Genomic DNA, 14,079 nt, shown 5'->3' with positions numbered 1-14,079 from the left:
CACATGTTACCTATGTGGATTGCTAGTGTTTGTAACAGAAGCCTCTTTAAGAAATTTAATAAATCTAAAAGGAAAACTTGGCAGCAGAGTGCAAAATCACATGACATTCAAGGCAAAAGTTTCTTAGATGCATGTGAAACATACCTTGAAGAATATACTAAACCACTTAAAGGGTTCAAAGTTGTACTGAAGTATCACCATTATGTAGTACTACTACTACTACTACTACTACTAAACGCAGCCTGTTTTGTCGGCTTTGGTGAATAATAGTCAGTAAAAACCTTACTAATTTATATGAAGCTGGTATCTGTACAGCTCTGTGATCTTGCAGCTCTCTAAGAATGAAATTATAATGAAATCCCAGACCTTTAGCCGCTTACAGGTGTTGATAATTAGGTATATTCTGCACACAATTTCTGATCTGTTATTGCCACATTTCCCATGAAATGATAATATCTTACACACACACACACACACACACACACACACACACACACACACACACACACACACAACTCAGGTCACCAAGCTACAGAATTATTATACAGAAACAAAAAATATAAATATCAATCTATTTTATTGGGCATTTACATATGATTACACCTTACCACAATCAACATTAAAAATATTACATGAACATAAATCCATCTGCCACACAGCAAAAAAATAAGCTTAAATGGATAATTCAAAATTTAACTTGACACAGAATAGCCTTAAAAACTGAAATTGTATCACGTGTCATCAGTGAAGAACTAAACATTTTTAAGTGTTGACACATGAACTGCAATCCAACATAATGGGTTGCAAATACTCAGTTTAAGAATATAAAACATTTCTCCAACCACAGTTTTACTTCACTTGGCTCATACTGGAAGGAAATCCTAGGTTTACCACCTGACAGTGGATCAATACTGTGGCTATGGCAATCTCTTCCACAATCACCAACTGAGGAACTGTTTACAGTTTGTACAGAAAATGTGAAAACTGTTTTTCATATCAATCAGGACACTCATTTCTAAAGCACCTCCTTTAAATGTCTCAAAGATAGCTGAAAGACTATCTCTATGCTTCTCCAGCAAATCAGCACACACACATGCTAACAATAGCTTGTAAAGGAAATACAAATTCAGGTGCACGATGGAATGACATCATACAGCCAATAATTTGGCTCTAGATACATTTATTGATAATTTCACTGGGACACACATATCAGGTCTAATGAATACTACATTTTACCCCACTGAAAGAAATTATATTCACACATATTGGACCTTGTAATGTACAAATAAAGCATTGTTTGATGAGACTAGATTGCAGAATCATGCTGACGAGTGGCACAAGGAATAAAGCAATCACATGATTTATTACAAACATGGTATAGGTGCCAATGGAGGAGTGAAACCATAACTTTTTTCTATCAGAGCTGTTAGCAAAGAGATCTTTTGAAGAAGTACAGGGATAGTTGTTATATGCAACATACAAAACAACAACACATGATATGCCTTTATTTTTTTATAGCTGTAAAGAGTAATGCAGGTTATTTGGTTTTCTTTTTCATTCAAGTTGAAAATGCGAGATCCATTCATGAAGCACTAGCCATTTTCAAGGATTGGAATCCCATCTACTGGGTTACTGATTTCTTATAGTCTGAGATAAATGCAACTGATCTAGCATTTCCTCAGACAAAAGTGTACTTGTGCCTTTTCAGTCTGAAACAGGTTTGAGGAAGATGGCTGAATATATACCAAATGACATGAAGAGATTTCTGGGCATGTGGCAAGAAATTTTAGAATCACCAACAGAGAATTTACAGATCATACAAAAGAGATAGTGAGGCTTCTCAGAGAAACGAATATGCATCACCGTACGTTTAACAGCAGCGGCTACTGGTACATGAAAAGTGAGTGGAAGCTTATGAGGACAAGGGCAATTTTGATACCATTGACATTACAAGTGGAGTTGAAGCCATGAACAAGATTGTAAACATTTTTTTTTTCCTAAAATGGAACACAGATGGGACCTTCAATGGGGCTACTAGGGATATAAGAAATAAATTTCTTCCAAGCCTAATTAGAAAGTACTGTCTGCAGAATTCTGCCATCAAATCATAACAGACATGTTCCACTGTTTTTTCATTTTTTTTTAAAAAAGCAAGTTTGTGAAACATGTCATGCAGTGATATGAACCAGGGAAAGTTGAGTTAACTGCAAGATTAGTGAATGTGAAGTTGGACAATGTTTTGTATGGAGAGTACAATGTTCAAAGACTGTAATTATGTTGTAAGCTTTACTCTACCAAACTGCACATGTGAAGATTTTAAGATATATAAATACCCATGCAAGCATTTCTGTGCGATCTTTATTTTCTATCCAGAGTGGGGTTTTGATAAAATACCAGAAGGCTGCAGGAATAGCCCATTAATCTGTCTCCACGAGATGTACAGGTTTGGTTTCAGAAGTGTGTCTGCAGTAATTTCACATGAAGATAGTAGCAATGAGGACAAAGTTGAGGAAACACACAGAGCATCACACTGATACCTTAACCATTTCTTTGCAGCAATTTGAAGTGAAGGTGTTGTTCAAACAAGTTTATAATCTCACATACAACTGTATCAACAGTGAAACATTATGAAAAGTACTTGAATCACTCAGCAACTGTGTGCCAGATTTGCAGTTAGCAAACCCTGAAATTTGTGGTCTCCCCACAGCTGTGCCATCAAATTCCCAACAATAATATTAAGTAAGATGCCATTACTTTTACAGGGCCTGGCATAAAGACCCCTCTCATTGTAATGTTCATATATTTGTGCCTTAATGGATAATTAACTACTAAGGAATAGATCACATGGAGGTCATAGCATTCCATTTGAAGGATCAAACAATAAGAGCTATCTAAAAAATACAAATAAGGGAGATCTTTATGCCAAGTTCTGTAAGCAAACTGTCACACATTTGAATTTTTAAGTAGCAGTAGTGAAAAATATTTATCTGTGGAAAGTTAATAAGGTAGTTGTATTGACCGTGATTTGTATTTCCTTTACCCAAGCAACAATGTCTACTTCTCATTACAAGAAATTCTTGGATTGTTGAGAAACCTGTCAAAAATTACAATCAAGTTGCAAACATTTATGTGCCACAACAAATGGCAGTTTGATACACACGTGAAATACTACATGGATTGTTTTCCTTCAGGAATACTATCAATCTTCGATATCCTTGGAATATAACAGTCTTGATTCAATCTGGTGTGAATTTTCCCACGGACTGAAGGCCACAAATCCATCGTAACTGAACCTAACAAATAAATTAACAACAATTAATTGAGTTATGCAACATGAAGACAACTGATACACATGTTTTCAAGGCACAATTCCAAAATTTAGTACTCACTTCTTTTGGTGCCCAATGACATTACTCACCAGCTGCAATGCCCAGAACTACTTTATAACTGAATTTAATAAACATTACTGGTATTCCAGTAACAGTAATTGCTTCTGTGTGGTCTCTGCAGTAACTCTGCAAAGTTATTAAGAACATTAGAACCAAGGTGGTAGATATGCAATATGTAGGTAACTGATACACATTAAGCTTCCAAAGCAAATAAAAAAAGTCAATCCTTACTTCATTTGGTCCCAATGACATTGATGACCAGATACCATATCAAGGAAACAGCACACTCTTCTGTCAGAGTGATACTGGGCAATCTCACATGTTCATTAACAGGGCAGTCTTTATCTTTTTCTCTGTTTCACGTGAATCACTAGACATGTATTGAAGCAAGTGAGAGCAAGTGCATTCTTACTTGGAAAAAGAAATGCAAAATCTTTTCTCCATCAGTCATACGACATCTCAATGCCACTAAGATATATCTTATTTATTTTTTCCACCTTTTCAATTCTCAACATTGTCCCATATTTGAATTAAACTAATTTAAAGTTAAAATCTTTTACTTCATATTTTAAAAAGTTTGCAAGTTCTACACTATCATCTAGTTTAATTCCTCAGAAAAATCTTTTCTCTGGTGAACAACGAAAAATCCAGGATGGAATGTAACAATATTATGAAAAGGATAGTTGTTGCTGCTCACCAAATAGTGAAGATGCCGAGTCACAGAAAGGCACAACAAAAAGACTGTCGGACTTATCTTTCGGGCAACAAGGGCCTTTTCAAAAGCGCGCGCGCGCGCACACTCACTCACAAACACACACACACACACACAAATGTAGCAACTATCCTTTTTATAATATTTTATCTATTGCTACTTCGAAATTCAAATGTGCAACAAAGTTTAAAAGCAGAGACCAACATAAAGACCTCATAGCATTCCATCTCGAGGATCAGAAATGACGGAGCTTATTCGTATTTTACATAGACAAAGAGCTATCTAAAATCCAAATAAACCATCATTTCTTACCCTTCAAATGGAAAGTTATAATGTGTTTAAGACAGATCTCTTAAGGCTTTTGGCATCGTTCTTCACTATTGTTTGGAAGTTGATGGCACTACTAATGGGAGACCACCAACTTCAGGATTTGCTAATTGCAAATCTTGCACACAGTTGCTCAGTGATTCAAGTACTTTTTGTAATGTTTCGCTGTTGCTGCAGTTGTATGTGAGATTATAAATCTGTTTACACAGCTCCCTCGCTTCAAACTGCTGCGAAGAAATATTCTGGGTTTGAACAAGACCATCTGTATTTGCTGCCTTGACAGCCTCCTCAGCTGCTTCATCAGTACTACTACCTTCGCATGAAATTACTAAAGAGCCACTTCTAAAGCCCACACCATACATTTCATCAAGACAGATTAATGGACTAGTCTCATAACTTTCTGGCATTTTATCAAAACCCCACTCTGGGTAAAAAATAAAGATTGCACAGAAGTGCTTGCATGGGTATTTATATCTCCGAAAATCTACACATGTGCAATCTGGTATATCAAAGTTTACAACATAACTACACTTTTTGGACTTTGCACTCTCCCCACAAAATGAACCATCCAATCTCCCACTCACTGATTTTGCAGTTAACTCAACTTTCGCTGATTCATATCGCTGCATGACATGTTTCACAAACTTGTTTGTTTTTTATGCAAAAACAGTGGAACATCTTTGTTATAAGCTTTGATGGCAGAATTCTGCAGACAGTACTTTCTAATTAGGCTTGGAAGAAACTGGTTTATTATAACCTTAGTAACCCCAGTTAAAGTCCTGTCTGAATTGTGTTTAAGGAAAAAATGTTTTACAACCTTGTTCATGGCTTCAACTCCATTTGTAGTGTCAATGGTTGCAAATCTGCCCTTGTCCTCATACGCTTTCACCCATCTTTCACATACCGTTAGCCACTGCTGTTGAAAGTATGGCCACGCACGCTCGTTTCTCCGAGAAACCTCGTGCGTTCGCAACTCTTCTACGTGATCTCTAAATTCTCTCTCTGTTGATGATTCTGAAATTTCTTGCCACATGTCCAGAAATCTCTTCATGTCATTTGGTACACGTAGATTATCCTTTTTTTCAACCATCTTCCCCATGCCTGTTTTGGATGGAAAAGGCACAAGTAAACTTTTGTCTGAGGGAATGCTTGCTCAATTGCATTTATCTCCGACTCCGAGAAATCGGTAACCCAATAGAGGGGATTCCAATCCTTGTTCCAGTCCTTGAAAATGTCTAGTGCTTCATGAATGGATCTTGCATTTTCAATCTGAATGAAAAAAACCGACAACCAAATAGCCCACATTACTCTTCACAGCTATAAAAAATAAAGGAATATCATATGATGTTTTGTATGTTGCATCTAACAAACAACTACCCCCATACTTCTTCAAAAGATCTCTCTGCCAACTGCTCTGATAGCAAAAAAGTAATGGTTTCACTTCTCCATTGGCTTCCATACAATGCCTATAATAAATCATGTGATTGCTCGAGTCTTTGTGCCACTCATCAACCTGATTCTGCAGTCTAGTCTCGTCAAACAATACTTTATTCGTACTATAAAGGGTCCGATAAATGTGACTGTAAATAGTTTTCTCTGTGGGGTAAAAGGTAGTATTCATTTGACCTGGTATGTGTGTCCCAATGAAATTGATTTCAACAAATCTATCTAGAGCCAACTTAATGACTTTGAGAGATGTCATTCCACTGAGTTACTAAGTTTTTGATTTCCTTTACAAGTGAAGGATGTATGTACCCACTTGCTTCAACACTTTCAGTAGCATGTGTGTGTGCGCACTTGCTGGAGAAGCAGTCAAATAATAACGTAGGTAGCCCTTCGGCGGGCATGGCAATGCCAAATCTTTCTGTAGACTTGCAAGAACCTGTAAGACAAAAATGTATCAATTATTTAATTAAGAGCATTAAAAACAATAGATTTTAAAGTATACTGTCAACTGATCATGTAAAATTTTCTCCAAGCAGAACCCAAACTGGATACTTACTTTTGCCTTGGTATCCCTGTGTTCAGTTGCTGAGTGCATACTGTAATCAGGATACACCCTTATACACTTCATATTTAAAGTTGTTGGGCAGTTGGATTTTCCAGTATCCATGATCCTCAATCTCTTACGAGGAGTCACATGGTCTTCCTAAAGAGGGTAAAGAACTACTATAAAATTTATTTAATAAACTTTCCCTGTAACGAACTTGTTTTATGGAAAGTAAGTCTATCTTAACACAGCATGATATTACCAAGTGCTCAGGTACACTAGACTCTTTACTTTTATAGTATTTCGGCCCCAAAACACAGTGCCTTGACCACACACTCTCCACTGCAAATGCACAACCAAAAAAGGGGATAGGGACATGTTCCTGCATTTGCTTGAAGAAATGCTTTGTTTTACCTGGAACAGTTAATATATTTCTCACAGACAAAAACACAAACATTGTTATTGTTAAATAATTCACATATGTTATTGCTAATTAACTAAATACAATGTGAGAAAACATTTCATTCATTTGATAGGTATTGTCAAAGTTCTAAACTGATGGAAGCAGATTGTCTACTTTACATAGTACTGGAGCAAAATTTTACAGGATGTCACACCTATTGTATCTAGCAAAGAAATGGAACTGACTGCCATGTGCAATGAGGATACCATACTGATTTTGGGCAACTTAAGTGCTTTATTGTGGTTCCAATAAATGTGGAATTAATATTCTTTGTAAACAAAGGAGATGTGAAGAACACTTATGTAGAAAAATGTAATTACTATAAATGTGGAATTACAAAAAATAAATGTAACTAGGAAGACAAAGCTAAACATGCCTGTCAATAGGTTCAATGAGCTGACTACTGTTTTACATATCAACACCACAATTATCGAAAACCATAGAAACTATTTCAACATGAACACAGCAGTATAGATTCATTAAAATTATTTGTTAGTTGGCATCTGTCACTTGTTGCTGAAGTGTTAGCACACCGGCTGCTGCTGTATTATAGGCAACAAACAGAGCAGGTCACTCAGCAAGTGCTGTTCAATTTAATTTTCGTGTTAAAAAAAGTAGGTTTAGCTCAGTAGAGGCAGAGCACAGGTGGGGTTACAAAAGGATGGGAGACGTATACATGTAACTCTGTGCAGTGTTGGAAGTGGCCATTATGAAATAACATGAATATGACATGCTCTGCTGGCAACTGGTTTTGGAGTGACCAATGGCATAACTGTGGCAGATACGACATTTTATAGCCCAGAATTTAAACTCATTTGATAACCTAACCGCAACATGATGTGCAATATATCCTAGAAAATGGCTGTCAGCATTCTACAGAAGAACTGTTAATCATACTTTGTTCACAACAATTAATACACTGACCACGGGCAGTCGCAGCAGAGCCTCACACCTAATGCTGTTGCCTGGCCTGGCTTGACGGTGAAACACCCAACACTAAGCATGTGGCAGGAAACTAGCTGAAGCTATTCTCTATAAGCAAACTCAAGGGGAAAAAAAATTGTATTTCAGTGCTAAAAGCAAACTAATTTCTTCCTTTAATTAATTATGGCACCTGAAACTGTCCTCACACAAGCTGCATGGACTGCCAAATTACCAACTGATGAGCAGTCCTGGTTTTTATTCAGTTACATGTTATAGGTGACAAGCTGATTTCAAATGAAATAATGATATGAAGAAGAAATATAAGGAATTAAAAAGTAAATACAATGTCAAAAATGACACAGCAGAGTGTTAGAAATAAAACTGCATCCAAACCTATTAACTGAATAAAAATAATGAAGTAATTTTGATAATATATTGGTATAAAAAATATCAAAGAATCTGTCAAAACTCAAATCCACAACTTTATATGGATCAGGAATGTTTCTTATCTGTTGCACTATGCCACCACTCTACATTACACTAATGTAAGATTATTTGGTCCCAACGATCATGTGCTGCCTTCAACCAGATCAGCCTTTCACATTATGTTACGATGCTAAAGCTAGCTCTAGCACCATAAAGATATTGTAAGGATACGTAGTTATGCCTACTGTCTTAAAATGTTTAAGGCCAATCTGGTTGTAGGCAGCAAATGATTGCATGGCGTTCAAACACATCAAGAAAGGAAGTCAGACAAGAAAATGGAAGTGGATTGATCAGCTGTTGTGGCAGTCAGGAAATGGCGAACAGAGATTGTTTGGACCTGACGCATTCAGCACTCTGGAGGAAACCAGCTCCAACAGGAATTGTAAACCAACTAATAATTTTAATCAGCCTATTATCAAATGCAAGTGTGTAAAAATTACTGAATGTATGGCTGTGAAAATGGATAAATGACAAACAAGTCAACACAGAGGAAAATGATTAATACAATTCTGCCTCGCATATCACAACAACTATTAACGATAACAAAAAGTCAATTCCATCAATTGTTAGTGCAGCTTAGAAAGAAATATCCATTTAAAGTATATATACTATCCCTAATTCCAGCAAACTAAGTTCTTCCTTCAAGTATACATATATGAACTAAAATGGTAAACCACAGAAAGTAATTAATGCAGCAGTTCACTTACTTTTCATAACATCTGAAGATGGCTCTTTATAACGACTACTTCTCACACATTATGAAAACCCCACAGTTTTCAGCTGATTGAGAAGTGTTTCCACCTGAGAATAAAGTGACCAGTAGCATAAACTGAGGGTAACTACACTGAAGGTTAACTGGGAAACATGAATGAAGAGGGAAATTTTAGGCTTTACAAAATTCAGTTATTTAATGTACACAGCCGTTCATCACATCTGATGTTTTTGACAGCTAAAGTAAGTGTTGTTATTAACCATGGATGAGTTAACAAAATTGGGAGTTCATTTCTCTGCTCTTTTGCTTTTATTCCATTGTTATTCACTGACCACAAATTATGTTACTGTTGACTTCAGTTAAAATTGTGATCATAAAATCTTCTTTCAGTTGTGATTATGATGATGAAAAATATTTTCCAAGTGCACATGAAGTTTAATGACCTAGTTTTGGGGTTAACTGATCAGTGCTTCAGTTAACCTCATTTCAAGCACGCCTAGCCTTATGTCAACAAAAGCTTTATTAAGCATAATAATTATGCATACTATGAATTCCAGGTTTTATATACTAAGAATAAGACAATCACCAATCAAAACTATCCAGTACAACTGATGAAAGTTGAAACTGGTTAATACATCCATGAAAAAGTTTTTGTAAAAATTACAAAAAGATTTCTCTCCTACAATTGAAAAATATCAGTTTTCGGCTGTCAAACTCTTAACAAAAGTGGAAGACCTCTGCCTACATTACTTCAATACAACATCCATTAAGCTTAATCACAAAATCTGCAAGCATCTTGGCACATTAATTTGCAAAGGGATTGAAATCTGTGACAAAGACCTGGGAAAGAGAGCATGATACGATGAATTGCTCACAGAATTCATGAAACTTCCATTACGTACATAACACACTCCCCTCAAAGACCACAACTTATGATTCTGCATAATCATCATATGAAAAAAACAGCATAATTTTGCATACTCTCCCACATCATACAAGCCATAAGCTACGACTTCTTGTCTTGAAGTCTTACTTAAGTTATTGTATGATACAGGAAATTATCTAATGACAAAAGAGCAAAATCAATCACGATCTGGGCTGGTTAGCCAGAATTCCTCCTTATCACCAACAGAAATAATACATCACTTAAGGCTTATTTGACTGATACACTCCAAACTTAAAAATAATTTGCCATCTATTTCTACTATTGGTATTCCTGACAAGGTTATAGATGCAGACCTCAACATTTCTCCTCCTCGAGAAGTCTATCCAGCAGAAGAACTGAGATAATATCTCCAGAAGACATTTTGCCTCATCCCAAGTACTATGTTGTGAGAGGAAAAACTAACAAAAATAAATAAATGACTTAATAACTCACTCCCATCAACATCATCTCCAGTAAAAGCCAGATCAATAGAAGAAATTAAAATAAAATCTAGCAGGGCAATAAGAAAAGAGTGTAGATGTGAAAGAACACCTGTAAGAGAGAAGTTTAACTTTGAGGGCTTCAAAGTGTCAATGTTCTATACCCTATGAGGACCCATATTCACCAACGAGCATTTCTAAAGACTAAAACAGCTTACGTTATCAAAATTTCAGTGTGGTGCAGAGAAAATTTTAGATCCTGACAGACTTTGTCTACAAATATAATCCAGCAATCCCAATAGAGTTCCAACATTATCCACACATACTTAAGCAGCCACCTAAGCAGTGGTAATAATTGAAACATTGTAACATGTATTAATTAAGCGGACAGTTATTACTGAGCAATGGTATCCTGAACAAAAAGCTCTCACTCAGCATCCATCAACAATACACCTTTGCTCAGAATTCAGTACAGAGGCCAAACATGGTCATGTTGCAACATTTGCATAAAGTGGCATTCATTACAGTGCTATTGAGGAAAAAAGTTGTTTCATAGCTGATGTCACTGACCTTGCTGAAACTTTGGTGAGAAACTAAGGATCTTACAGTCATTTGAATTACAGAGCTCCATATCCCTGCATAGACAGTATTCTAGCTAATCTCTGAATTCAGTACCTCAATGAAATTCAGCTCAGTGCCAGCACAAAGAAAACAGGAGTAATGGATTTGTGCAATTATGCACTGGAGCTGATACTGCAATTAGATAGAACTATGTAAAATTCCTGGGAAAATGCAGGATACTTTTATGTGGAATACAGAGCCCACGCTCTGGCAATGACATTAGCTGCAAATATACTGCTTTTTATTTTCCTTTTGCATGACTGTTCCCAGACCCTGAGTCCCATTTTCATGTGTGTGTCTTCTAAATTATGCCATTTACTCGAGACGACGTATGCGCTTGAGCTGCTGCAATGTTCAGTTTCTCTTACTATAATACATAGATGACGAACTCAGAGACGGCGAATTTTGAAACAAAGTTGCCATTAACTTCCTAAACAGCGATCATTAATTACAATATTCCACGCGTATATGTTACAGTAAAGGTAATGTAACAATGCAGAACCTCACAACGAAAACAAATAAAAAATTGCATAATACATAAAAAACTCACATAAAAATTGGAATCAGATCGCGGAAAGCGACATATAAAATTTATTAAAATGAAATCTTAACTGGCAGCAGAAAAAAGTTATTTTCTAGAGTTCCTAATGTCTCTAAAGGCGCATATTTTTGCCAGCCAATTCTAACATAAAATTATTATTACCTCCTCCAACGAATTACAATAGCCTGAAATCAAGCCATCCTCTGAAATCTTTCAGAGCGTCACGAAAGATGTTTTCATACACCTGAGACATTTTGCTCGATAGCGAAAACACAACCACTCAAGATACACGGGCAGTATGACAGTGAAGAACAAAGCAGACGCTTTTCCCGCTAACTCGATTCGACCACAGATCTCGATCAGTCGACAAGTGTGCAGCGCGTTTATGTATACGTCATTTCGACGTCACTTCCGAGTGGTTTTGGACCACAATGATGTGTCTGTTAGGCTTCCCGGATTTACAGCCCAAGACAATAAAGGAAAAAAAAACAGCCCAAGATTATACAACTGGCCCATAAAACATCAAAACGGGCTGCCACCTTCATACGGCGGGCACTTGCTTACCTCGTTTCACTTTCAACTGCGATGAATTCAAGGTAAACGAGTCTACAACCTCAGTTAACTTTAATCGCGATTAATTCCCTCATTTAACTTAAAACGAGGGTGGTGTATTACAATTTTTGAAAGGCCTATTTTTTCGGTTAACTTTTAATCGACCTTGATGTAATCGACAACAAGTGTCGATAATCGAATTATACACTGTGACGTTTGAAAGAGTGCGCGACTGCGCGAGTTGAAAGAGGCAATCGGCGTGACATCCAGTGAGCTAGTGGCAACAGAGTCGAAACATTGCGAAGGTTTGAGCTATTCAATTAAATCCGCTTTTCCTGACAGCCACCTGTAACCATAGTGCTATTTTTTCGTTTTCTCGCTGGATTACTGCTGAATACTTCATTTCATTGTTGTAACGAAAACCTAATGTAATATAATAATTATCACGTTTGGGACCTACTTGACCACGCCATGTACAACTAGGGGCATTTTATGGTTTAGTTTTACCTTTTCTTATTGTTTGTATTACGTTGTCTTACAGAATAGCTCCTTTTTGCGCTCATAGGATCAAACTGTAATGGTCTCATTGGATTTTTGTGCCAGGAAGAGTACCCTGAAGCGCAATTTCTGCCCGTTCAATTTCTATGTACAGTATTTTCATTCCTAAATGCGATTTCAAACTAAAAATGTTATTTTCGTTTTTCACATTGGATTTCTTCAGTGCCTTCAGTCCCATATAGACAGACTTGTTTTGTGGCTGTATTGTCGTGCCTCAGTTTTGTGTATTTTGATATGCATTTTTTTTGTCACGGATGTCACTTGTTAGCCAGAAAGCTGTCTCTGAATAGTTTAACATATATATTTGGGTTGAGAATCACTCTTGAATTTGATTGGTTCATCAATTTTAAACTGTAATTTCAGTTTTTGCCACTTTCGGATTACTTTTTCTAATAAGCTTTCTTAAAATCTATAAAGATACTTTCTTATTATAAATATTTTGATGTGAGAATTAGTTTCATAGCTAAAATTTGTTTCAGACAAGATCCGTTTGGTCTGGAATTTTCCTGATGTTCACCGAATTTGAATTCAGGTTGTTGTTGTGTGTGTGTGTGTGTGTGTACACTAAGACAATTTTGAATGGCACAAACTGAAGGCCCGTCTAAAGGTATTATCGGTTATGGTTCTTTTTTATGTAGTGGATGTATCAGTGCAGTTTTCCAGTTTGTATGGTTTTCTGTCAGATATTTTGCATGATCACTGTAAATTTTCTTTTAAAATTTTTGTGGGAGCTTGTAGGACTAATGCAACGGTTCTGTCCTAACCAAATGCTTATTTTTAACCTCTTGTTCAGCAATTTCCCCTTCATTTGATGCTTGTGAATCTGAATTGGTTTTTAGAATTTCTGATAGAAATCTTTCTTTGGGTTTAGGGCAGTTTGGAAGTTTTTTAAATTATCTATTTCTTGGTTATGTGCCAAGTGTGCACTGTCTTTCATGAAACAGTTTTTGGGGCTGGTATCCATTTAGATTTGTTTTAAGTGTTTCATATAAGAATCCTTGTTTTTTATAAGCCTGAAGATGACTTCTCATAATGTCTTTTGGTTCAATTTTCAAGCTGCTTGGAGTTGCTTGGCACTTTTTTTTCAATTTATTATTTGATGATTTGAATGCTCTTTGTCAAGATTTTACTGCTTGCGCAGTCTGTTCCACCATGGATGTCTCTTTCCATCTTTGTAGAGGAATTTGAGTTTATGTAGTTTCGATAAGTTTGTTGAGATTTCTTTGGAGTTTTGTGCTTGTGTTTTGAGTTCATTTGCTAATAGCATTGCTTGGAGTTAATCAGTATCATGTTCGGTATTACCTGTATCTGTTTGCTGAACTTTTGAGGCTTTAAATTTAGTTTCACTGTGGTTAGGTAGTGATCTGTAAATATTTGGACATTTGTGTACTTCTACATATTTAAAATCCCCTTGTGATGTGGCTATGAGATTGTGATAT

The 14,079-nt window shown here is 36.2% G+C and overlaps 1 protein-coding gene and 1 long non-coding RNA gene across 4 annotated transcripts in view; one reads left to right on the top strand and one right to left on the bottom strand.

Annotated features, from left to right (window-relative positions):
• Positions 1-739: 739 nt before the first annotated feature.
• The window catches only part of LOC126143151 (uncharacterized), a 243,123-nt gene continuing 229,783 nt past the window's right edge, over positions 740-14,079 (bottom strand). Inside the window, exons 1-6 of one of the 3 annotated variants that reach the window (XR_007529651.1) lie at positions 11,693-11,852; positions 6,681-6,832; positions 6,431-6,577; positions 3,621-6,310; positions 3,390-3,515; positions 740-3,293 (exon numbers count right to left, since the gene is read on the bottom strand). This is a non-coding gene — a long non-coding RNA (uncharacterized LOC126143151). Of the gene's footprint in view, positions 3,294-3,389; positions 3,516-3,620; positions 6,311-6,430; positions 6,833-11,692; positions 11,853-14,079 lie in introns of those variants that run through there. The other 2 variants (XR_007529649.1, XR_007529650.1) reach the window with 2 other exon arrangements.
• The window catches only part of LOC126143129 (disks large homolog 5-like), an 87,827-nt gene continuing 85,799 nt past the window's right edge, over positions 12,052-14,079 (top strand). Inside the window, exon 1 of the mRNA XM_049915339.1 lies at positions 12,052-12,126. Coding sequence (XP_049771296.1) covers positions 12,116-12,126 — 11 coding nt within the window. The 5' untranslated portion in view covers positions 12,052-12,115. The remainder of the gene's footprint in view (positions 12,127-14,079) is intronic.

This window comes from Schistocerca cancellata, unplaced genomic scaffold, assembly GCF_023864275.1.
Source record: "Schistocerca cancellata isolate TAMUIC-IGC-003103 unplaced genomic scaffold, iqSchCanc2.1 HiC_scaffold_782, whole genome shotgun sequence".
Classification (NCBI taxonomy): Eukaryota; Metazoa; Arthropoda; class Insecta; order Orthoptera; family Acrididae; genus Schistocerca; species Schistocerca cancellata.
This window is presented reverse-complemented; position numbering and strand designations above follow the sequence as displayed.